At 40.9% G+C, this 23277-nt stretch overlaps 2 protein-coding genes and 1 long non-coding RNA gene across 4 annotated transcripts; 1 reads left to right on the top strand and 2 right to left on the bottom strand.

The window, feature by feature from the left end:
- Nucleotides 1-5134: 5134 nt before the first annotated feature.
- LOC110529799 (lactoylglutathione lyase) lies at nt 5135-8391 on the bottom strand. Of its 2 annotated transcripts, none has more exons than XM_021612334.3 (6): nt 7933-8391; nt 7465-7547; nt 6977-7117; nt 6401-6468; nt 6187-6276; nt 5135-6000 (listed from the first exon to the last, which is right to left on the bottom strand). In XM_021612334.3, the coding sequence occupies exons 1-6, from the start codon at nt 7999-8001 to the stop codon at nt 5858-5860; spliced, it is 594 nt and encodes a 197-aa protein (XP_021468009.1). In that variant the 5' UTR covers nt 8002-8391; the 3' UTR covers nt 5135-5857. The 2 variants fall into 2 exon arrangements, with proteins under 2 accessions (XP_021468009.1, XP_021468010.1); XM_021612335.3 differs by having other exon boundaries at nt 7465-7661; nt 7933-8267.
- Nucleotides 8392-11372: 2981 nt separating this feature from the next.
- LOC149981500 (uncharacterized) lies at nt 11373-18681 on the top strand. The gene is made up of 2 exons (XR_016497746.1): nt 11373-11905; nt 18498-18681. It is a non-coding gene; the product is annotated as an uncharacterized LOC149981500 (long non-coding RNA).
- LOC110529798 (uncharacterized) lies at nt 14612-18597 on the bottom strand. The gene is made up of 2 exons (XM_021612333.3): nt 16112-18597; nt 14612-15359 (listed from the first exon to the last, which is right to left on the bottom strand). Exons 1-2 carry the CDS (start codon nt 18595-18597, stop codon nt 15275-15277), a joined length of 2571 nt encoding a protein of 856 aa, XP_021468008.3. The 3' UTR covers nt 14612-15274.
- Nucleotides 18682-23277: the final 4596 nt, after the last annotated feature.

Below are 23277 nucleotides of genomic sequence, written 5' to 3'. Positions count from 1 at the left end.
GAAGTTATTTATGATAATAAATAATGACACACTTCTTGTAAATCTACATAAGGAAACTACTGATGCTATGGTTACCAAATAAATAGACTGAATGGTCTAGTTGGCTAAATCTGTACAATTTTAATAAAAACGCGATGTCGAAAATACGTGAAGATGATCCACATCTCTGTTTATTGCAGACACAGGCTGGGATTAGATCAACCTCAGTCAAATAACATCAGGAGCAGCTAATCACCCTGGCATTAGTAAGTCATCTTCATTCTCAGTTTGTCTCATCCAAATATATCCAATAATTTCTCTGTATATTACGGGTATCCCATCCTTTTCTTTTAGTCAGTTTCTTAGGTGTCCATAGTATACCCAAGCAGATTAAAGAATATATATACAGTACCAGTCAAAAATTTGGACACTCCTACTCATTCAAGGGTTTTTCTGAATTTTTACTATTTTCTACATTGTAGAATAATAGTGAAGACATCAAAACTATGAAATAATACATATAGAATCAAGGAGTAACCAAAAAAGTGTTCAAAATATATTTTACATGTTAAATTCTTCAAAGTAGCCATCCTTTGCCTTGATGACAGCTTTCCACAATCTTGGTATTCTCTCAACCAGCTTCACCTGTAATGCTTTTCCAACAGTCTTGGAGGAGTTCCCACATATGCTGAGCACTTGTTGGCTGCTTTTCCTTCACTCTGTGGTCCACCTCATCCCAAACCATCTCAATTGGGTTGAGGTCGGGTGATTGTGGAGGCCAGGTCATCTGATGCAGTACCATCACTCTCCTTCTTAATCAAATAGTCTTTACACAGCCTGGAGGTGTCATTGTCCTGTTGAAAACAAATTATAGTCCCACTAAGTGCCCCGTAGCACTCACTTCTGTCATCATGAAGTTCTTCGAGAGGCTAGTCAAGGATCATATCAGCTCTATCTTACCTGACACCCTAGGCCCACTTCAATTTGCTTACCGCCCCAATAGATCCACAGATGATGCAATCGCCATCTCACTGCACACTGCTCTCTCTCCCATCTGGACAAGAGGAATACCTATGTAAGAATGCTGTTCATTGACTATAGCTCAGCATTCAACACCATAGTAGGTCTGAATCCCTCATATAAAATTCAACTGCACATACGTTTTGAAAATATACTGTACTTAAATATATTTTGTGAAAATGTAAGTTAAAAATAGTTTAATTGAAAGCTAAACCTTGTTCAAAGTATCGCTGTTTTTCTAACAAGCATTGCAGAGCGGGTTACAATTTAAATTTCATCCCCCAGAAAAAATAACAAATATTATAACAAATATTATGGTTGTGCTGGTTGATAAAATACTTTTATTTATGAAAAAGATGTTTGTTTTTAAATGATATAGTTATTTGGAATGGTAAAGTTATGTCTTTCATGGAGCTATTGGAATTGTATGGGAAGGTCTGCTCAATCCAAGATTACAACCAATTGATTACAGCATGACACCAAAAATGGAAAAGGAGGTGGCAGCGGGAGGAGGTAGGAAACAGGTCTGTCTACCCAATATAAAGGATCAAAACTGACAGAGGTACAAAATAGCATAAATAGGAAAGTATACCAGTTTCATTTGAGGACCAGGATGTTTACAACTGTGCCATACAGATTGCAAAATAGCTGGGAAGAGATTAGTATTATTTATTTTAATTACATTTTTTGTAGGGGAGGGTTTGGCCGGTCAGGATGTCCTTGTCCCATCACGCTCTAGTGACTCCTTGTGGCGGGCCAGGTGTTGTGCACACTGACTTCTGTCACCAGTTGTTTTGTACTTTTTCATGATATGTAGTTGGTAGTTACAGTCTTGTAACTGGCAGAGGTACAAAATAGCATAAATAGGAAAGTATACCAGTTTCATTTGAGGACCAGGACGTTTACAACTGTGCCATACAGATTGAAAAATAGCTGTCAGTCTTGTAACTACCACTTTCAAGGAGTGGGACTCTAACCCGGAAGCTTATAAGAAATCCCGCTATGCCCTCTGACGAATCATCAAACCGGCAAAGTGTCAATACGGGACTAAGATCGACTCGTGCTACACTGGCTCTGACGCTCGTTGGATGTGGCAGGGCTTGCAAACCATTACAGACTACAAAGGGAAGCACAGCCGAGAGCTGCCCAGTGACACAACACCATTATCCCAGAAACCCTAGACCCACTCCAATTGGCTACCGCCCCAACGGTGTCAGAGGAAGGCCCTAAAAATTGTCAAAGACTCCAGTCACCCTAGTCATAGACTGTTCTCTCTGCTAACACATGGCAAGCAGTACCGGAGCGCCAAGTTTAGGTCCAAGAGGCTTCTAAACAGCTTCTACCCCCAAGCCATAAGACTCCTGAACACCTCATCAAATGACTACCCAGACTATTTGCATTGCCCCCCTCCCCCCTTTTACACCGCTGCTACTCTCTGTTGTTATAATCTATGCATAGTCACTTTAATAACTCTACCTACATGTACATATTACCTCAACTAACCGTTCCCCCCACACATTGACTCTATGCCGGTACCCCCCTGTATATAGTTTCGCTATTGTTATTTTACTGCTGCTCTTTAACTACTTGTTACTTTTATTTCTTATTCTTATCTGTATTTTTTTTTTACTCCATTGTTGGGGCTCGTAAGTAAGCGTTTCACTGTAAGGTCTACTACACCTGTTGTATTCGGCGCATGTGACTAATACAATTTGATTTGATTTATTTGGTCAAAATCCATTTTTTGCAACATGACAGTGTGCTAAGAGCTGGTAGCAAGCTGATAGGTCGGCTGTTAGAACCAATAAATGGCGCTTTACCATTCTTGGGTAGCGTAATTACTTTGGCTTCCCTCCAGGCCTGAGGACAAACATTTTCCTCTAGGCTCAGATTAAAGATATTACATTTAGGAGTGGCTATAGAGTCAGCTACCGTTCTTAGTAGCTTTCCATCCAGGAGGTTTGTCATTATTAATCCATAACAATAATGTTTCCACCTCTCCCACACTAAAAAAATCTAATTTACAATGGTTTTCTTTAATTATTCGTTTTTTTATGCATGAATACGATGACTCACTCACTGTTCATTGTTTGCATTTGCTGCCTAAGTTTTCCCACTTTGCCATTTAAGTAATAATTGGCATCATCAAATGGTTCAAGATAAATACAGTGGGGCAAAAAAAGTATTTAGTCAGACACCAATTGTGCAAGTTCTCCCACTTAAAAAGATGAGAGAGGCCTGTAATTTTCATCATAGGTACACTTCAACTATGACAGACAAAATGAGGGAAAAATATAGAAAATCACATTGTAGGATTTTTTAATGAATTTATTTGCAAATTAGGGTGGAAAATAAGTATTTGGTCACCTACAAAAAAAAGCAAGATTTCTGGCTCTCACAGTCCTGTAACTTCTTCTTTAAGAGGCTCCTCTGTCCTCCACTCGTTACCTGTATTAATGGCACCTGTTTGAACTTGTTATCAGTATAAAAGACACCTGTCCACAACCTCAAACAGTCACACTCCAAACTCCACTATGGCCAAGACCAAAGAGCTGTCAAAGGACACCAGAAACAAAATTGTAGACCTGCACCAGGCTGGGAAGACTGAATCTGCAATAGGTAAGCAGCTTGGTTTGAAGAAATCAACTGTGGGAGCAATTATTAGGAAATGGAAGACACCTGGGACTCAAATCCTACATACAAGACCACTGATAATCTCCCTCGATCTGGGGCTCCACGCAAGATCTCACCCCGTGGGGTCAAAATGACCACAAGAACGGTGAGTAATAATCCCAGAACCACACGGGGGGACCTAGTGAATGACCTGCAGAGAGCTGGGACCAAAGTAACAAAGCCTACCATCAGTAACACACTACGCCGCCAGGGACTCAAATCCTGCAGTGCCAGACGTGTCCCCCTGCTTAAGCCAGTACATGTCCAGGCCCGTCTGAAGTTTGCTAGAGAGCATTTGGATGATCCAGAAGAAGATTGGGAGAATGTCATATGGTCAAATGAAACCAAAATATAACTTTTTGGTAAAAACTAAACTCGTCGTGTTTGGAGGACAAAGAATGCTGAGTTGCATCCAAAGAACACCACACCTACTGTGAAGCATGGGGGTGGAAACATCATGCTTTGGGGCTGTTTTTCTGCAAAGGGACCAGGATGACTGATCCGTGTAAAGGAAAGAATGAATGGGGCCATGTATCGTGACATTTTGAGTGAAAACCTCCTTCCATCCGCAAGGGCATTGAAGATGAAACGTGGCTGGGTCTTTCAGCATGACAATGATCCCAAACACACCGCCCGGGCAACGAAGGAGTGGCTTTGTAAGAAGCATTTCAAGGTCCTGGAGTGGCCTAGCCAGTCTCCAGATCTCAACCCCATAGAAAATCTTTGGAAGGAGTTGAAAGTCCGTGTTGCCCAGCAACAGCCCCAAAACATCACTGCTCTAGAGGAGATCTGCATGGAGGAATGGGCCAAAATACCAGCAACAGTGTGTGAAAACCTTGTGAAGACTTACAGAAAACGTTTGACCGCTGTCATTGGCAACAAAGGGTATATAACATAAGTATTGAGATAAACTTTTGTTATTGACCAAATACTTATTTTCCACCATAATTTGCAAATAAATTCATTAAAAATCCTACAATGTGATTTTCTGGATTTTTTTTCTCATTTTGTCTGTCATAGTTGAAGTGTACCTATGATGAAAATTACAGGCCTCTCTCATCTTTTTAAGTGGGAGAACTTGCACAATTGGTGGCTGACTAAATACTTTTTTGCCCCACTGTAAGCCATCTGATTTGATGAAAGATGGAGTTTAATTTGTCTTTCTGCCCATAATTTCATTTAAAGTACTCAAGTTTTTTTCCATCATTCTTTATTTCATTGATTCTTGGCTTCATAATACAGTTTCTTATTTTTTGTTGTTGTAGTTTATTCACATCATTTCTCAATTTGCAGTAAGTCTGCCACTCCTTTTGCCCCATCTCTTTCAACTATACAAAATACATCATACCGGTTGTATTTCTGTATTTTTAAAGTTATATATCTTGAAAACGTGATTGCTGACATGCAAATTATTGTGGGACAATATCAACAATGGACTAATGAAACATATACCAACAGATAGTTTTTGGGTGGAGTTTTCTTTAGGTATATTTTCTTGAGATATGAAAAAGTATACTCTCAGGAAGCATGTTCCTCAGCTGTGCATGTTTCCTTATGTGGAATAAACAATTATTATCATTGTCAACTTTCTCTTTCTCTGCACTCTTCTGAACAGGAATTCAGAAAGTACCTCAAAACATGATCTTGATCACTCACAGCAGAGTTTCATTAAACAAATAAATGGTTCAACTTAAAAACAACTCTAAGTGTATTTTTAATGAATATACTAAAGTACAATTAAAGTATATGAAGTATTTGTAAGTGTGTTTAAGTGTAATGATAATGAACATATAGTATAATAAAACACTGAAAACAATTAATTAAAAATACAATTGTAATAAGTGTGTTAAGTGTAATGATAGGTAACATATAGTTTAAAGACTGAAAATCAATGCATTTTAAGTACACTTGTAAAAATTGGATTGAAGTGTAATGATATAATATGTATAGTACACCTAAGATATACTAGAAAAGTATATCTCGTATTTGCAGTATATTATATGAACTTGTAGTATATTTAAGTATACGTCAGTGTATTTGTAAAATATTAAAATATACTTCCGCTATTGTTATTTTAAGTAAGCCTTCAGCGGGTATCTGTATGTGATCCCAATCGTAAGCAAATACTCAATCTTCACCTCTTAATTTCCTCACAATTTCCTCCAATTTCTCTCTTACTTTTTCATCACATCCTTTTTCTGACCAAGTCAGTTTGTACTATCTCAGTTTGACGCTTGGATGACGTTACGGTGAACATGTTGTTTGGACTCAAAATCTCAATCCAGTATCCATCAGGATCCTGTATAAAGGCCAGTCCCTTCATTTTACCTGTGTGGAGAAAGAACTTTGAATGTTGCATCTACAAATTGAGAGAATACAGATAAAGCAGACTGATACAGATGAAAGTAAATTGTTATGTATCCTACACACAAATGTGTTTTTCAGAGAGACCCTAAACATAACACAAAATAATTGTGTGAGAGGGTTATGTCAGGGAAGAAAGAAAAAAAATACCATCATCTGGCTTCTTAACAAATGTTACTCCTTTTTCTTCAAATACTTTGCAGGCTGCATAAACATCAGGTACAGCAATTCCGATGTGCCCTGTATGATAGAGTGGAGAGGAAACATTTAAATAATGGGAAATTGCCTCATGGTGGAAAAGGAAAATGGCTGATCAGTACCACATTCAAAAGGTTGAATTTAAAAGATCATATCGTTTTCTCACCAAAACCTTTTGGCTCAGCGTTTCCGTTGTGATAAGATAGATTTTCATCTGATTCAGAGCCCCAGTTGCTGAAAGAGAAGAGAGTAAAGAGAAAAATATGTCATCACCATCATAGAATTGCGACAGGGTAGGAACCATAGTTTCTAATGAACATAGTAACAAAACAAAAATACAGCGATTGTTTTCAGAAGACAGACGGAAGACAGAGGGACAACTAATGAAACAAATACCGAAAGATCGTTTTTGGGTGAAATCTTTCTTTAACATCTATGAATGGGATACTTGAAGAGTTACTCATTGACAGCCCACAAGCTACTGATAGCTTGGCGATCTGCCTGTTGGACACCCCTGGTTTGATGTTACTGGATCATCTTCTATTATATTCCATTTTTACAGTTCACTTCATAGTTCTACTTACTAGCAGATCTGTAATCTATGTGCTTGTGTGCTGACCCACAGGGCACAGACATCAATTTATTCATTCTATTCCACATTGGTTTAGCATAATTTCATAACATGGAAACAACGTTGATTGAACCAATGTGTGCCCAGTGAGGTTTTAAGTGGGGTGCCTACTGTGTGAGTTCAATGGTGGCTCGTCGGGAGAAAGTCCATGCTGTTTTGTCCTTTATGTCTGCAGGGATTTCCTTCTTTTCCTCATAACCCAGGAAGTAGAGTGTGAAGCACATTGATGGGAAGTCTATTTTCTGCAGCAACCTGAGGCAAATAGCAATCACAACTGGTTCAACTGGTGGGACAATTGGAGGTGAAGATGGAGAATACAACCCTCAAGGATCAATGAAAAGGTCACTACATCACATGCAAAAGCAGAGGTTCATTTCTCATAACTCTGAAGCATCCAGTTCAAACCGATCACTCTACATAAAGTTCAAATGGATAGGGCCACATTAACCACAAAGGTAGAAACACATGGGAGAAGTTTTAGTCATAAACATATATAAATCACTATTTCTTGTTCAAGAGAATGAGAACTCATCTAGAGGGGTAGGGTACTAGGCCCGAAGCCCCTTCATCTTTGTGTGAGAGAGACGTCTGGGACTCACGTCATGCCCATGATGCGTGTGTAGAAGTCTAAAGACTTGAGTGGGTCTTTCACCCTCAGCATAGTTTGCTGCAACATGTAATCCTGGGAAGGGACAGAGGGAGACAGAGAGAAGAAGGGGGAGTGTCGGGACGAGTTGTTGCTTGCAAAATATGTCTTGACCCCCTTACTTCTCAGCTATGTTCTCAGCTTGCAACTCTAGAAGAAAAAGAAGAACTTAAACTAGAGCCAATACATTACTCAGTATAAGTAATTACATTCTAAGGCCTGGGACTAGTTCCCTAAATGTTTTTTTCCATTGGTATTTGCTATAGGGGCTTGGCTATATAGCCTACAGCTCACATAGCTGAGGCCGGAGACTCTTGCTTAACAACAGGTTTGCTGAGACAGACTGTGTCAAGCGAGTAAAATAAACCTACTGTGAATAAGTGACAAAGAAATGCTAGACATTCTACTGCGTGACACTAACCTGGGTGATAGGGTCCCCTTCTTTGCACGCTGCGGACACAGCCTCATCCGTAAGTCCTTTTTCTGTCATTTTGCAGTGAAAGACCAAATTGACACTAGGCAAATTCACAGGCCGAGTAGCTTGAGATAGGCGCTCCCAAAGCTGACTGTGGCAAGTCGAGACAATTGACAGCGAAGTATGACACTCCCTAAAGTTGGCAGGTAGGAGGGGTTCACAAAAAAATGTAACCGAAAGCACTAGGAGAGTATGTTAGTTATAAGTGTATAACCAATGCCGAGGAGGTGTGCATTGCAATGGAGGCTACAACTGTCAGAAAGCCTACTCAGTTAAGTGACACAGGACCCTGGCAGAGTAGAGGATTAAGTGCAGAAGGATCTATGACAACTTTCCCTGGTAAATAATTCTGTTGGAGCTATAAATGTGTGAAAAAGCAGGCCCTTACGATCCCCACTGTTAGACGTTTCAAGAATGTGGAATTGAGTGATAGGTTAGACATGTAAATCACACGGAGGGCCTACACTGTATGTATGGTTGAATTAAATGGAATTAATGATTGAGTAGGCATGATGTAATTAAACATCCTAAAAATATGTGTTTTGATAAAAAGCGCATTCCTTTACCACTAGAGGTGCTTAAAAATCAATAGTTCAAAATTAGGATATTATTTGTAAGCTGGAATCAGGAGGATATAATTATGGTCAGATTTGCCAAATGGAGGGGGAAAGAGAGCTTACCTCTGCTGCAGAGGATAAGTTCATTAGAGTTACCAACCTCAGAAATTAAAGGCCAAATAATTCCTTCACACAGTTCAAGTAACAGACACATCTCAACATCAACTGTTCAGAGGAGTCAAATTACTGCAAAGAAACCTCTACTAAAGGACACCAATCAGAAGAAGAGACTTGCATGGGCCAAGAAACACGAGCAATAGACATTAGACCGGTGGAAATCTCTCCTTTGGTCTGATGATTCCATATTTGAGAGTTTTGGTTCCAACCTCCGTGTCTTTGTGGGACACAGAGTAGGTGAACGGATGATCTCTACATGTGTGGTTCCCACCATGAAGCATGCAGTAGGAGGTGTGATGGTGTAGGGGTGCTTTGCTGGTGACACTGTCTGTGATTTATTTAGAATTCAAGGCACACTTAACCAGCATGGCTACCACAGCATTCTGCAGCAATACACCATCCCATCTGATTTGTGCTTAGTGTGACTATCCTTTGTTTTTCAACAGGACAATGACCCAACACGCCTCCAGGCTGTGTAAGGGCTATTTGTCCAAGAAGGAGAATGATGGAGTGCTGCATCAGATGACCTGGCCTCCACAATCACCCGACTTCAACCCAGTTGAGATGGTTTAGGATTAGTTGAACCGCAGAGTGAAGGAAAAGCAGCCACCAAGTGCTCAGCATATGTGGGAACTCCTTCAAGACTGTTGGAAAAGCATTCCGGGTGAAGCTGGTTGAGAGAATTCGAAGAATGTGCAAAGCTGTCATCAAGTCAAAGGGTGGCTACTTTGAAGAATCTAAAATCTACTTTACGCCCTCTTCCAAATGGTAGCTATAAATGCAGAGGATGCGCACAGTGCAACAATATGATGAAGTGTGAATATTTCTGCACCCACATACAGGAAAACGGTTCCAAATAAATGACATCATTACGTGTTCCACCACCCATGTTATTTACATTATTAAATGCTGTGCTATGTAGGTAAAACCTCACGTTCTTTCAAACAGAGAATCAGAGAACATAAAAGTTCAATCAGGAGAAACGACAGGTTCCAGTTGCAGTAAATTTGAATGACTTAAAGCATGACATTTCTACCATCAGATTTTGTGGCATAGAGAAAGTTAAGATATCAGACAGGGGAGGAGATATTAATAATACTCTGAGTAAAAGAGAATGCTTTTGGATTTTTACCCTCCAGACATTATTTCCTAAAGGTCTTAATGATGAAATGCCTATGTATGTTATGTTGTAAATGAGAATATGAATTATGCCCCCATTTCAGATTACTCTGACGTTTTTCATATGATGTACCCAATAATTCATGAAAACTTGCTTGGTAGGTCTATGTTCTCATTGTGGTTTTACAGACGTGTTTGAATACGTCTTATTTACACACTTTATTTGAATATTTATGAAATGCATATTGTTATAGTTGGTAGCACTTATTTGTTTTTCCTTTGCCTCCAACCACTTCGATGCGTGGAACGGATGTGGGTGGGGCTAGGTCTACATAAGGGTGCTAATTTAAAGAAATTCACATAAGCTCTGACAAAGGCCGTGAGGCCGATACATAAGCTTATTAAAGATCAGTGATACTATCAAGAGCAGTGTGCGGTTTCCTTTTTCATTCATCTTGTTCAACTGTTACCATGCACCTGCAAAAAAGATTGCTCAGATGTGCGAGTGCCTTTTGAATTAAGAATCTAAAATATTTTGATTTGTTTAACACTTTTTTGATTCCTACATGATATTTGTTAATTCATAGTTTTGATGTGTTCACTATTATTCTACAATGTAGAAAATAGTAAAAAGAAAGAAAAACCCTTGAATGAGTAGGTGTGTCCAAACTTTTGACTGTTACTTTATACATATATATAAAACAGGCAACCCAAATATTTTGGCATTAATAAGTGTCACATATCAGTTTGTAAACAATGTAAATAAAAAATCATTGAGTTAATAAAGCCGCATACAAACATGATGTCGTTTTTGCTTTCTTGAGTAAGGCAGCTCCAAAATGCAGGCGTTTCAGCCTAGCTCAGTGCTTTCTGTGGTGGAGGGGCAGCCAGCAGAGAATACAGTGCGTAGGGTTTGGTAATTATCTCTAGTTGCGCTGTGATTTGCTCAGTGTTCTGATGCCATGAGGATACTAAAGTCACCACAAAATCAAAGGGAGAGCTCGAAAATTCAAGACCCTTGGGTGCTGTTATAGAGTTACATTAGAAATGCCCATCCTAGAAGGCTAAAGGTCATAAAATGACGTTAAAACACGTTATATCTACCGTAGCTTTAATTGTATTGATCATGTCAACATCATACTTTCAAAATCTTGACTAGCAATTGGTGCTCATCGGCCATTGGACATGAACATTAGACAACAAGTTGAAAATCGCAAATTCAACAATGAATGGTTTGGAAGAAATCAGTGTCTAACTGAAAACATTGCAAAGCAATCAGTTTGGGTTTAAGGGTCTCTTTTCCAAGCTTAAAATGATAAACATTTAACCTGTTAGAGCTCTAGGGGCGCTATTTCATTTTTGGATAAAAAACGTTCCCGTTTTAAGCGCGATATTTTGTCACGAAAAGATGCTCGACTATGCATATTCTTGACAGTTTTGGAAAGAAAACACTCTGAAGTTTCAGAATCTGCAAAGATTTTGTCTGTAAGTGCCCCAGAACTCATTCTACAGGCGAAACCAAGATGATGCATCACCCAGGAATTAGCAGAATTTCTGAAGCTCTGTTTTCCATTCTCTCCTTATATGGCTGTGATTGCGCAACGAATGAGCCTACACTTTCTGTCGTTCGCCCAAGGTCTTAGCAGCATTGTGACGTATTTGTAGGCATATCATTGGAAGATTGACCATAAGAGACTACATTTTCCAAGTGTCCGCCTGGTGTCCTGCGTCGAATTCGGTGCGCAATTGCCAGCTGCTTCTACTTTACCATTTGATTCAGGGGAGAAAGCATGTGTCCAAGAACGATGTATCAATGAAGAGATATGTGAAAAACACCTTGATGATTGATTCTAAACAACGTTTGCCATGTTTTCAGTCGATATTATGGAGTTAATTTGGAAAAAAGTTCGCGTTTTGAGGACTGAATTTTCGGATTTTTTTTGGTAGCCAAATGTGATGTATAAAACGGAGCTATTTCTAATACACAAGGAATCTTTTTGGAAAAACTGAGCATCTGCTATCTAACTGAGAGTATCCTCATTGAAAACATCAGAAGTTCTTCAAAGGTAAATGATTTTATTTGAAGGCTTTTATGTTTTTGTTAATGTTGCGTGCTGGATGCTAACGCTAATGCTGACGCTAAATGCTAACGCTAAATGCTAACGCGAAATGCTAACGCTAGCTAGCTACTTTTACACAAATGATTGTTTTCCTATGGTTGAGAAGCATATTTTGAAAATCTGAGATGACAGTGTTGTTTACAAAAGGCTAAGCCTGTTTGTCCTCTTATGCCATAGTTTGTACATCTCAATTGTCAGTCAAACCACATTTGTTTAAGCAAGTCAGCCATATCAGCTATGTTTTTTTTAAAGGCAGTAAATGAAGATGAATTAACTGTTTCTCTACCAGACAAAGCTCCGCTGATAGCCAGGTGTAGCAGTGGTAAGGATTCACTCCATGGTGCTGAAAATAAAGTGTGGTTGAGTTAGTGTGGTTGAGGTGGGAAAATGATTGTTGTCCATTTAAGTGATAATGCCCGAGAAGCCGGTGTTTGGACGACTTATCGGCACGGGTGTTGTTTGTCTCGGGCCGGCAAAACGTGCCAATATATCCACCAAACACAGGCTTCTAGGGCATTATCACTTTTATACAACAGGTTAACAACGTAATTAAATAATTATTCACATATTATAATTAAAAACGTTATTTAGTTATTACTATTTCATCCTTCCTTCCAGATATAGTCCCGAAACAAATCTAGGGTTGCTACCCAAGCCGGCTGGTCGTCCGTTCTATTGGTTCCGTTGCCAGAGATGCGACCCAGTTGTTCAGTCTTTTTGTTCTGTGTTTACGGACGCGACCCAGTCGTTTGTTCTAAATGTTCCATTGCCATACTGGCTGGCAACATTCTTATCCCTTGCTTGCTAGCTAGCCAACTAATTTAGTTACGTTAAACAGCGTAGACAGAATAACAGCAGCAGCTGCATTTGTTTATTAAGCTGTTTTTTAGTGACATGTATTTGGATACGTCTATAACAATGAGCTGATGAGGCACTATTTCACCTGCCATAGAAAATGTGCTCTTGTTAGGACACTTTTCAGAGGAACTAGCCAACCACACAGAGCTCTAACACTAACTTCAAACTGAAGCTGGAAAGACTGTTTCGTTTGACCTTTTTTTCAATTGACATTTCTTTGTATATATCCATAAAAAATGATGCCAGCTGATTCATGATTTCGACTGGCTGAGAAACGCTGCCTGCCTCTCTCTCGTCCCGACTCCCGACCCCTACACGGTCATTACAATGGGACAGTTTGAAATGTAACATTTAAACAATGTTGTAAATGTCGGAGAGACAGACAGCAAGGTTTATACAAATCTCTGCTGTTGAAAACTAAATGTTAGTGTAAAATAAATGTGAGATAATGTCTAGACTCTTTTTATAGTAGAGAGCTGATGATACAGTCGATTGCGCAGTCAGATGGAGCAGAGTAAATAGGTATTTTAACGTCATAGATTTAACCGGTGCTAATTTGTAGAACAGACACAGCCTGGAATGCGCTTTTAACCAATCAGCATTCCGTATTGAATACTTAAATGGAAAACTACTGAACATGGTAGCGGACTATATTGCCACTCCTATTTTTAATCTGACCTGGAGGGAAACCAAAGTAATTCCGTTACCCAAGAATGGTAAAGCACCCTTTACTGGTTATATCAGTTGACCAATCAGCTTGCTGCCGGCTCTTTGCAAACTTTTGGGAAAAATGGTGTTTGACCAAATATAATGCTATTTTTCTGTAAACAAATTAACAACAGACACTCAGCATGCTTATAGAGAAGGGCACTCAACATGTACTGCACTGACACAAATTACTGATGATTGGTTGAAGGAAATTGATAATAAGAAGTTTGTGGGAGCTGTACTCTTAGATTTCAGTGATTTTAGCTGCAGGTGATGGGCAGGACTCGTAAGAGGTATATTTGTAAATTAATTTGATCAAGCTACCATATGTACCATTTTGATTCCTTCTTGAATAAATAAAACAAATACATTGTGTTGTGTATCTGTAATACTAGCCACCTAGCTTGCTAGCTAGACAGCTGGATAGGTTCCCAATCTCCCAACATCCTAACTAGCTACCAAGCCATTTCAGGCTATCAATCAAGTTAATCAAGTTGTCTAAGCGTCTTAGCTGGCATGTTTTAACTATTGGATCATGATACTGTATACCAGTGTGGCAGTTGTACTAAACTCGTAAGGCATAAAAGTTCCTAAATAATCAATGTGTATCATTAATTCAATTGAACAGGTAAACATTAGGCATAATTATTATGGAAAAGGCTGTTTCAGGTGTTTGACTACCCCCCTCAATCCTCACATACTTTGTGCCCCCTCTAAAATAATGGGTACATAATGCCACTGGGTGTCACGCCCTGACCTTAGAGAGCTGTTTATTCTCTGTTGGTTGGGGCGTGATAGTGACTAGGGTGGGTCATCTAGGTGATTAATGGTTTATTTTGGCCTGGTATGGTTCCCAATCAGAGACAGTTGTTTATCGTTGTGTCTGATTGGGGATCATATTTAGGCAGCCATTTCCTCATTGTGCTTTGTGGGATCTTGTCTACAGTTAGTTGCCTGTGTAGACACGAGTAGCTGTCCGTCGAGTTTCTATTAATTAAAATATGTGGAACTCTACGCACGCTGCACCTTGGTCCAATCATTTCGACAAACGTGACACTGGGACTCATGCTCACAGAGAACTGAATGTGAGAGGAATCAGGAAGCTATTTATGGCTGGGTGAGGTAATGTGTTGTTTAAGTCACTGCTCTTCTCATGAAGCACAGACAAAAAAAATGTACAACATTTCTTAGGAACAAAGTTAGAAAGAAGTAGAATTAAACAAAATACAATAAGGTGACTATGAATAACAATAATAAAACAACATTTATAAGCAAACACTGTAGTTACTGTATAACAAAAATGGCAACAGTTCAAACACAAATGCTAATTCAAAAACAGTATGACATGAACAGGAAACAAATAATTTTACCAGTATGTAATTAGTCATAGTCAATCATACATTTTTATTTTCACCAATGTATTGACAGATTGCAAATATTATTATTATCATATATTATATCATTATTAATCTACAACAAATCCTAATTTAGTACATTTTATTGTTGTTGGAATAACGTTTTCAGTAATTACTGTAAAATTTAAGATTTCAGAGGAAGTTATAGAACCAACACATGTATTTCATATTTTTCTCCATTGCAACCTAACACACTTTCTTAGAATAAACCTCTTCTCTCATTAGAAGAGACGGAAAAACTAGCTTTCAGAATCCTAATCCATAATCCCTTTCTATGCTCAATCATCACCCTCTAATTCGATTGGTAGATTCTGCCCTGGCAGGCTGCCATGAACTACTGCTCAGGGTTCAAGTCAGTAGGAGCAGCATCACTTGGATCTGATTGGTTCTCCCCTTCCGTCACAAGACCCTTGACCATCCTATAAAACAACAGGAAAAGAATAGGCTTCAGTGCATGGGTGGATTATGTGGGGTAGCGGGCCAGGTAGCTGAGAGATGCAGTGGGGAAGGAGATCTAATCTTTTCAGGATTATGCCAAAAGGTGGTTTTCAAGTTAAATCTGGAGCCAGTAGGTAGGGTGTGTGGGTGATGGTGATGGAAACACTGCTAACAGGATATTGGGTTAAAAAAACAGATGCCAGCATCCCGGAGTCGCCTCTTCACTGTTGAAGTTGAGACTGATGTTTTGCGGGTACTATTTAATGAAGCTGCCAGTTGAGGATTTGTGAGGCGTCTGTTTCTCAAACTAGACACTCTAATGTACTTGTCGTCTTGCTAAGTTGTGCACCGGGGCCTCCCACCTCTTTCTATTCTGGTTAGATCTTCAGTTTCTTGGCAATTTCTCGCATGGAATAGCCTTCATTTCTCAGAACAAGAATAGACTAGTGAGTTTCTGGCCATTTTGAGCCTGTAATCAAACCCACAAATGCTGACGCTCCAGATGTCAACTAGTCTAAAGAAGGCCAGTTTTATTGCTTCTTTAATCAGAACAACAGTTTTCAGCTGTGCTAACAATTGCAAATCGGTTTTCAAATTATCAATTTGCGTTTTAAAATGACAAATTTAACATGCGCACGATGGTGCACGCGGACGCCTCCCAGAGCATGTTTGATCATCACGTAAGGTGCATTGAACTTTTAGCTAGACCCAGGGAGTAAAGGGAGACACTCACCTCTCACTGTTATTGGTGATATTTGACGCACTTCCTCCAGTCCTGGCCTGTGATGTGCCTGGGACAAGGGACTCGTCTCGTTGTGTCATCAGGCTGGGTCTCTGGTCAGACTGGCTGCGCCTACTGACAGTCTGGGACCCTCGTGTGGACAGCCTTCCCCGGGAGGGCTCACCATAGGCCCTGGGTAGCGTAGAGCTACAGGAGGGGGTCCAGATCTGGGAGTTCGATTGGCTATTTTGACAGAACACCGATCGGGCATCATTGAAGGACACTGAGGGTGACCTGTCTTCTTCACCACTCTTCTTTGTGCTCAATCTCAGGACCCGGGGTGATGATGGACGTGAAGGTGGATTAGGCTGTGATAAAGCAAGGGGGATTGGTAGTTCTTGGTGAATAGAGGGACAAGAGGGTGGTAGGCGAACTCTGTAGACTGTTGGGATGGTTGGTGGCATGCTGGCGGGGTAATACTCTCCCCCATCGGGGTTGCTGCTTCCTTGCCTGAGGCTCACCTCAGCTCTAAGGGGTCCTCGAACCCCCTGATCAGGTCTTGTAGGAGTGGATTCAGTTGCATTGCGCAGGTGGATGATCTTGCAGGCCTGACTGTATAGCGATGTAGCCTGATGATCTCCCCTCACCATGGTATCTTGCCTGATTGGTCCGACACTGCCACGGTTGGGCAGAACCGTCATGGTCTGCAACGAGGCCCTCAGGCGCTGACAGGTGGTGCTTGTTTGGTGTGGCACAGGGTGGCCCCTACTGGTGATGTCCTCCTCTTCCCCGCCCTGATCATCCGGGTTCTCCTCGTTGCTCTCATAGGAGTTGTCCATCAGGACCTCAGGGGGAGGTGGGGGCAGGTAGTCCACGTCTAGGTCCTCCCTGCCTTCCACTGGCCAGGGAGGACCTGGAGTTTCACTCCTCCTAGACCCCCTAAGGTGTGTACTAGTGAGACTTTGGACTTGTCTAACATCCGTCCCACCACTGAATGTGTTTATGAGTCTTTTGACGGAGTTGCGACCAGGGGGTTGTGGTGCTATTGCTGGTAGAGAAGTTGGTGTTTGGTTTGCCTTCGCGGACCCTTTGAGTTCATATCTAGAAACCTTCCTCCTTCCTGAAGAGTGTCTCCTCAGAGTGTCGTCTCCCATCCGCTGGTCCAGATCTTTGTGTTGCAGCTCCTGAACATCGAAAGATTCTATGGACTGTGAGTGTGGCGGTCTCACTGGCCTGCCCAAAGGGGCAGCGGTCTGGGGTTGTTTGGGTGGCTGCCTCTCACTGCACTTGGGGGTCTGAATGGGGTCTGACGAGGAAGAGTTGGACCGCACCCTCCCTGACCTCTCTTCATCCTCCTCATCTTCATCATCATCCACTTCCTCATTTTCCTCCTCACTTTTATTAAGGCATACCTTGTCAGGTGAATGGCTTAGGGGTGTGGGGCGAGCACTGCCACCGGGCCCAGAACTCCCCCGTTGGCGACGTTGACGCTCTGATCCCGTCAGCGACTCATTCTCTCCCCCAATGCCGCTGTCCTCGCTGTGAAGAGACAAGTCATCGAGGTTGCACTTGGCGGCTGCCTCCACGCGTGCCAGCACCTGGCTCAGACGCTCCTCTACCGCTCGCTTGGCCTGCAGCCTCTTGCCCAGTAGTTTAGATAGCGAGGCAAAGTAGTCTGCCGCATCTTCCAGTGCGGTGTCTCCCAGGCCTTGGACCGAGCTCCCCACCAGCTTAAACTTTTCAGTGGAATCCTGGAGCAGCTGCTGCAGCAGGTCTGGCTGGGGTTCTGATGGGTCAGCACTGAGCTTGGCAGGGATGGGATATGGGGCCCTTGTCTCGGAGGGCCAGGCCATGTGGTTGCCATGTTCCTTCAGCATCAGCTCACCATCATCAGCCATCTCCTCTAGGGCCTGGTTGACCTCCTCGAAGAGCATTACAATACCTGTTATGATGGGCTGCAGGGAGAGGTGGGTCTGGGCGACCTGGTCCAGCATCTCCAGCAGGGTCTCACACTTGGAGATGTTGGGGATCAGGTATTTGTAGGCGGCCTGGTGAGCTCTCACAATGTGTATGGGGAGGTCCACCTTCCCCTGCATGATGGAGGTATTTATCTCCTTTTCTTTTCGGCAACCCTGTTTGACGCCCTTATTTTTCCTTCGCTGCTCTACCTTTTTCACCTGCTTTTCCAGTAATTTCTCACTCTGTATGTCTCTCACCTGAGACGTCATTTTGACCTCGATTTCAGAGACAGCCCCTGGGTTTGACACAACAACTGTGTTGGGGGCCATGTCCGACACTTTGCCCAGAGGGGCCATAGGATTCACCTCTGATAATGAGAATTCCTCTAATTCTTTGTCAATATCCATATCGTCAATATCTTGGTTTTCTCCCTCAACAGGTTTGATGTCACCCAACTTTGGTGGTCCCCGCAGCGGATCCATGTGGATCCCATCTGCGACCCCGGGGAAAAGCTGACCCTTGGATGGGGAACAGCCCATTTTTACGTCCAGATGTCGGAAAAATAATTTTGATTTAAGTTCTTTGTTTACGATGTAATTTCAATAAAGAGATACAGAACCAAATCTTTAACCTCTTACGTGTGGATAGTCTTGCTCATCCATTGGTGCGTATGTTTGATTGCCTTTGAAAACTTCTGTGTTCAGCAGGGTGCGTATCTTACAAAAACTTGACAGCAATTCAGCTTCTCAGTCAATCTTCTTCACTGGGTTCTTCAATAGATGGCTCATACCGACTATCTATCATTTTTAACATTCTTCTGGGTTTCGTGGATGTGCAGTCCGGCTGAGGCTTCTGGAAGCTATGCAGTCCTCCCCAACGAAACGGAGCTAGAGAGACTGAGGAGCTAAACGGATCAAGTAGGATTGGAGGACTCATGCACACAGATGGTCACATTAAGTGAATGATGCACGCACGCACGCACACAAATGCACATAATACTAAGCCCATCAAGGTAATCGGGGCCAAGTTTGTCAGGTGTCTTTTTCAACCTCTTCCACCGTAGGTCCAATGAATGTTTACAGGCAACAGGCAACAGTGGAAATAAGATACGGGTCAAATCAGAGACAGGAAGCTGCCCATGTTCTCTAGTTGAGTTACTTTGTTTTGTTTCCCAACTATCCAACTATTCTTGTTCACAGACACATACCACACTCTCCTCCATGTGTCCTGTAAAGTTTCCCTTGTCTTGTGTTTCTAAATGTACAGACGTGTTATTTACTGAATTGAAAAACCGATATAAAGTCATCTACAAGTTCTAAATTCATTTTGATAATAGATCAAACCAATTGATCAAACCAACGGTCCATACTGAATTGCAATTACGTACAAGTTTGAATATAGTTGTGATTGATCAGCAGACACCAGAAGTCATAAAATACAGGGTACATTGAGATGTTATGTTTATAGTTTCACAAACACCTCTGTTAATCTTCTTTCTGAGCAAAGTGACTTCAGGGAGCGTGCTTTGCGAGAATTGAAACCCCCCCTCGCTCCAAAGCTGAACATTTCCCAGTGAGGTGTATTTTATAACCTTGAATTCCTCTTCTGGTGTGTGCCTGTCAAGTTTCCCAGAAGAGACACATGATTGCGATTATGATACTCTACACAGACGGAAATGAATGAACACCAACAGGGATCTTTATGCTAAATTAGACATACTGTATTTTTTCAGTGCCTAATCTACTCATACCAAAGCATACATAAAAACCTGTTTGCTCTGATTAGATCATATACATCTAGACATATTGAATGTCACAGCTTCTGTCATACATTGGACAGGTCATACTTGTGGGCATACATCAGGGCTAAGATAGGAATCCAGGGTAATCATGCCCAGTCTGAGCCCATAGCCAACTGTCTCAACACAGTTAGTATCCCACTGTAATCCTTGCCACTCCTGGTTAGTCAGGTGCACACACAAATGTAGGCTACCAGGAAATCACCTCCCACTGGGCACAAACTGCTTTAATCAACATTGTTTCAGCGTCATTGTTCGATGTATTTTGTGATGTGGAATCTAGGTGGAAAATACATTGGATTTGTTGTTTTGAGGCTGGCATTTCAACCACAGGATTATGTCATCATGGTAACCAGATTTCAACAGACAAACCTTGCATAAAATATGTTGAATTTCTACCTTTAAAACACTGTCAGATCTTCAACATTATATCCACTATCAGAAAACAAACTAAAGGCTGGGCAGCTCCTCCTACTGCAGAATGTATCCACAGCTACCCTTTGGTTTCCCATCCAGGTTTTTAACCCAGTACAACCCTGCTTAGCTATGATATTTGTCACTGACTATTACCAATGTGCTATCGTGAAAATGATTGAGAGGTCTCCACTAAAACTAAATAGATTCACTGTTGCTATCGAAGTCATTCCAAAGGATAGGTTTAACAGAGCAAATGAAATGTAACCATACTTTATCACTCATACTGTATATCATCAATGATGCTATTTAGGCCTATATAGCATTTGCAAAGTCATCAACAGCTATCGTTTCAATTTAACCTAGAATTAAACTAAAATACAATAAAACAGGCCTAAGGTTTCAAGATCTGGTTGATTTCAAAATGTATATTTAATGATACTGGATTGTGTTTGGTTGTCAATGCAACCAAAAATCAAAGTTAAAGACTAGGACTAAAATCAAATCAAACTTAATTTAAAGTGCATTTAAAGTTTGATTTGATTAAGTCGTATTCTTTAATTTAGATTTTTGTTTGAAATGAAGATGTGAATCCAACATATCAATTAATAATTAGACAAACTGGAATAAAAGCCAGACTAAGTCAGTGGAACTATCCAAGCAACTATCCAAGCAAAAGAAATCTCCTTCAAATGTTGATATTTGGTTGCATTGAAAACCAAGTACAATTCAAGATCACTTTTGAAATACAATAAATAGCCTACTAGCTTGTTTAGTTAAGAAATGTTATCTTGGATGCACATCTCCAACTCAACCTATAACACAATTTAAAGAATGGGATTAAGGCAGTGACTGAGATGTATCTACTGCTTTGATAGTTCCATCTCCTATAAATGTTGATATTTGGATTTGTTTTCAACCAAACACAATTCAATATTACTTTTGTAATACAGTAAATAGCCTAAAGTTAAGGCTATCTTACAAACTAATGTGTGTATGTGACCAATACAATTTGATTTGATGTAACATTCAACCTTAAAATGAGTAACACATCCATGGCCACATTGAGGTTACTGTAACTATCTTTATTATTATATAAGATAGCATGCATAGGTCGTTGCAGGCCTGTGGAGATCTTCACAATTGCTGTAATAATCTGCACAGTATCTCGAATGCCATTGATCACTTGCACAATGTAGGCCTACTTTTAATGTAATCTCAACTGCAATCCAGGTCATTTAGTTCTGCTATTAGATGGCTCACAGTGACAACACATGAACATGTTGTATAAGTAAACAAAATATCTAACATTGTATTCCCATTTTAACTTTGCTGTGCTTTTAAATGGTTGAAACGCAGTGATAGACATTTGGGTGACAACTTAACCAAAAATCTGACATTGTCTTTTCCATTGGAATTTGGTTGTGCTTTTATATTGTTGAAAACGTAGTGACAACACATTGGAAATTCAACAAACTTTTTGCTGTCTTTTTGATTGGGAAAATATAGGTTGTAATCTAATTTATCATCGTCTCAACCAAATATGACCCAATATCCATAAACAGCGTGGTGTGACCAGAGGGCTGTGTCATGACTGTCCTGTGAAGGTCAGAATGGGTCAGATTGGTGGGGGAGAATGGTCAGTGGGGAGATGTAGAAAACAAATGTAATATTGTTTTTCATTTTGTGATGTCAGTAAAAACTGCACAGACAAAATACTGTAATTTGGGAAGGATACCCCCTTTGTCTGTGAAGTTTCAATCCAATACGTTGTCTATGTGATATTACTATTTATGGAAGTATTTTTGTTAAGATAAGAATGTGGAGTCATAAAAATAACTTCTAATCATATCCTTTGCACATTAAGCAGCCACGTGTGAGGTCAGAAGAGCTTGTCAGTGTGATGGAACTGTCCTTTTCGACCAGAGGGCTTAAAAGGACTGACTAAGAATTAACATATAAGACCAGAACATTGCCAGGTTGTTGCTGTGTGTGTAAAGTGGTCTGGATCCTGAACCTTGAATAATCAACACAAGGTGTAGGCTAGAAGCTCAGTCAGATGTTGAGAAAAGTTCATTGAAGTTGGACCATCATACTACGCTGCAAACCATCCTATCCTACTACGAGTCTCAAATCACAGTATGTTCCTAATCTCATCAACGAGGGGAACCGTCGACGCATCTGGCTAACCATCACCCTAGGCGCATCGTCCAGAGTGAAAAGACGTAAGTATCACATTTAGGAAAGACCCAGATGCAGACAGTGTCAAAGTAACAAAAGTTTATTTAATAGAACGGGGCAGGCAAAACGACAGGTTAAGGGCAGGCAGAGGTCAGTAATCCAGATCAGAGTCCAAAAGGTACAGAACGACAGGCAGTCTCAGGGTCAGGGCAGGCAGAGGTTAATAATCCAATGTGGTGGGACAAGGTACAGGATGGCAGGCAGGCTCAGGAGCAGGCAGAATGGTCAAAAACAGGAACTATAGAAAAGACAGGAGCAAGGGGGAAAACGCTGGTAGGCTTGACGAACAAAACGAACTGGCAACAGACAGAGAACACAGGTATAAATACACAGGGGATAATGAGGGGAGATTGGAGACACCTGGTGAGGGTGGAGACAAGCACAAAGATAGGTGAAACAGATCAGAGTGTGACAGTAAGAAGACGGAAAAGGTGGGACCCCCCCTTTTTGACACCTGAGACTTCTAGCGTGCCACTGAAAGGCCAAACCAACATTCTTCCGAAGGAGGGCATTAACGGCATTAACACGTAAATACATTAATGATTTCTTATTCCAAATGGGCGGCGTTCGTGTGCAAGGTATATGATTAATGTGAGGACAGTTCTAGAATGTATCCACGATAAGTGTCCTTTTTCTCTCTCTCTCTCCTCCCCACCCCTCTTAATTTGTTGTGTATAAGCTGCCATATTTTGTCAGTCCACTAGCGACCTTTCTTCTCATGTATTATGTGTGTATGTTATCCTGTTTTCTACATTTTAATTAGCTA

The sequence above is a fragment of the Oncorhynchus mykiss genome, chromosome 8 (assembly GCF_057628025.1).
Source record: "Oncorhynchus mykiss isolate SJ-2025 chromosome 8, ASM5762802v1, whole genome shotgun sequence".
Lineage (NCBI taxonomy): Eukaryota > Metazoa > Chordata > Actinopteri > Salmoniformes > Salmonidae > Oncorhynchus > Oncorhynchus mykiss.
Note: the sequence above shows the minus strand (reverse complement) of the source record. Positions and strands in the feature narration are given on the sequence as shown.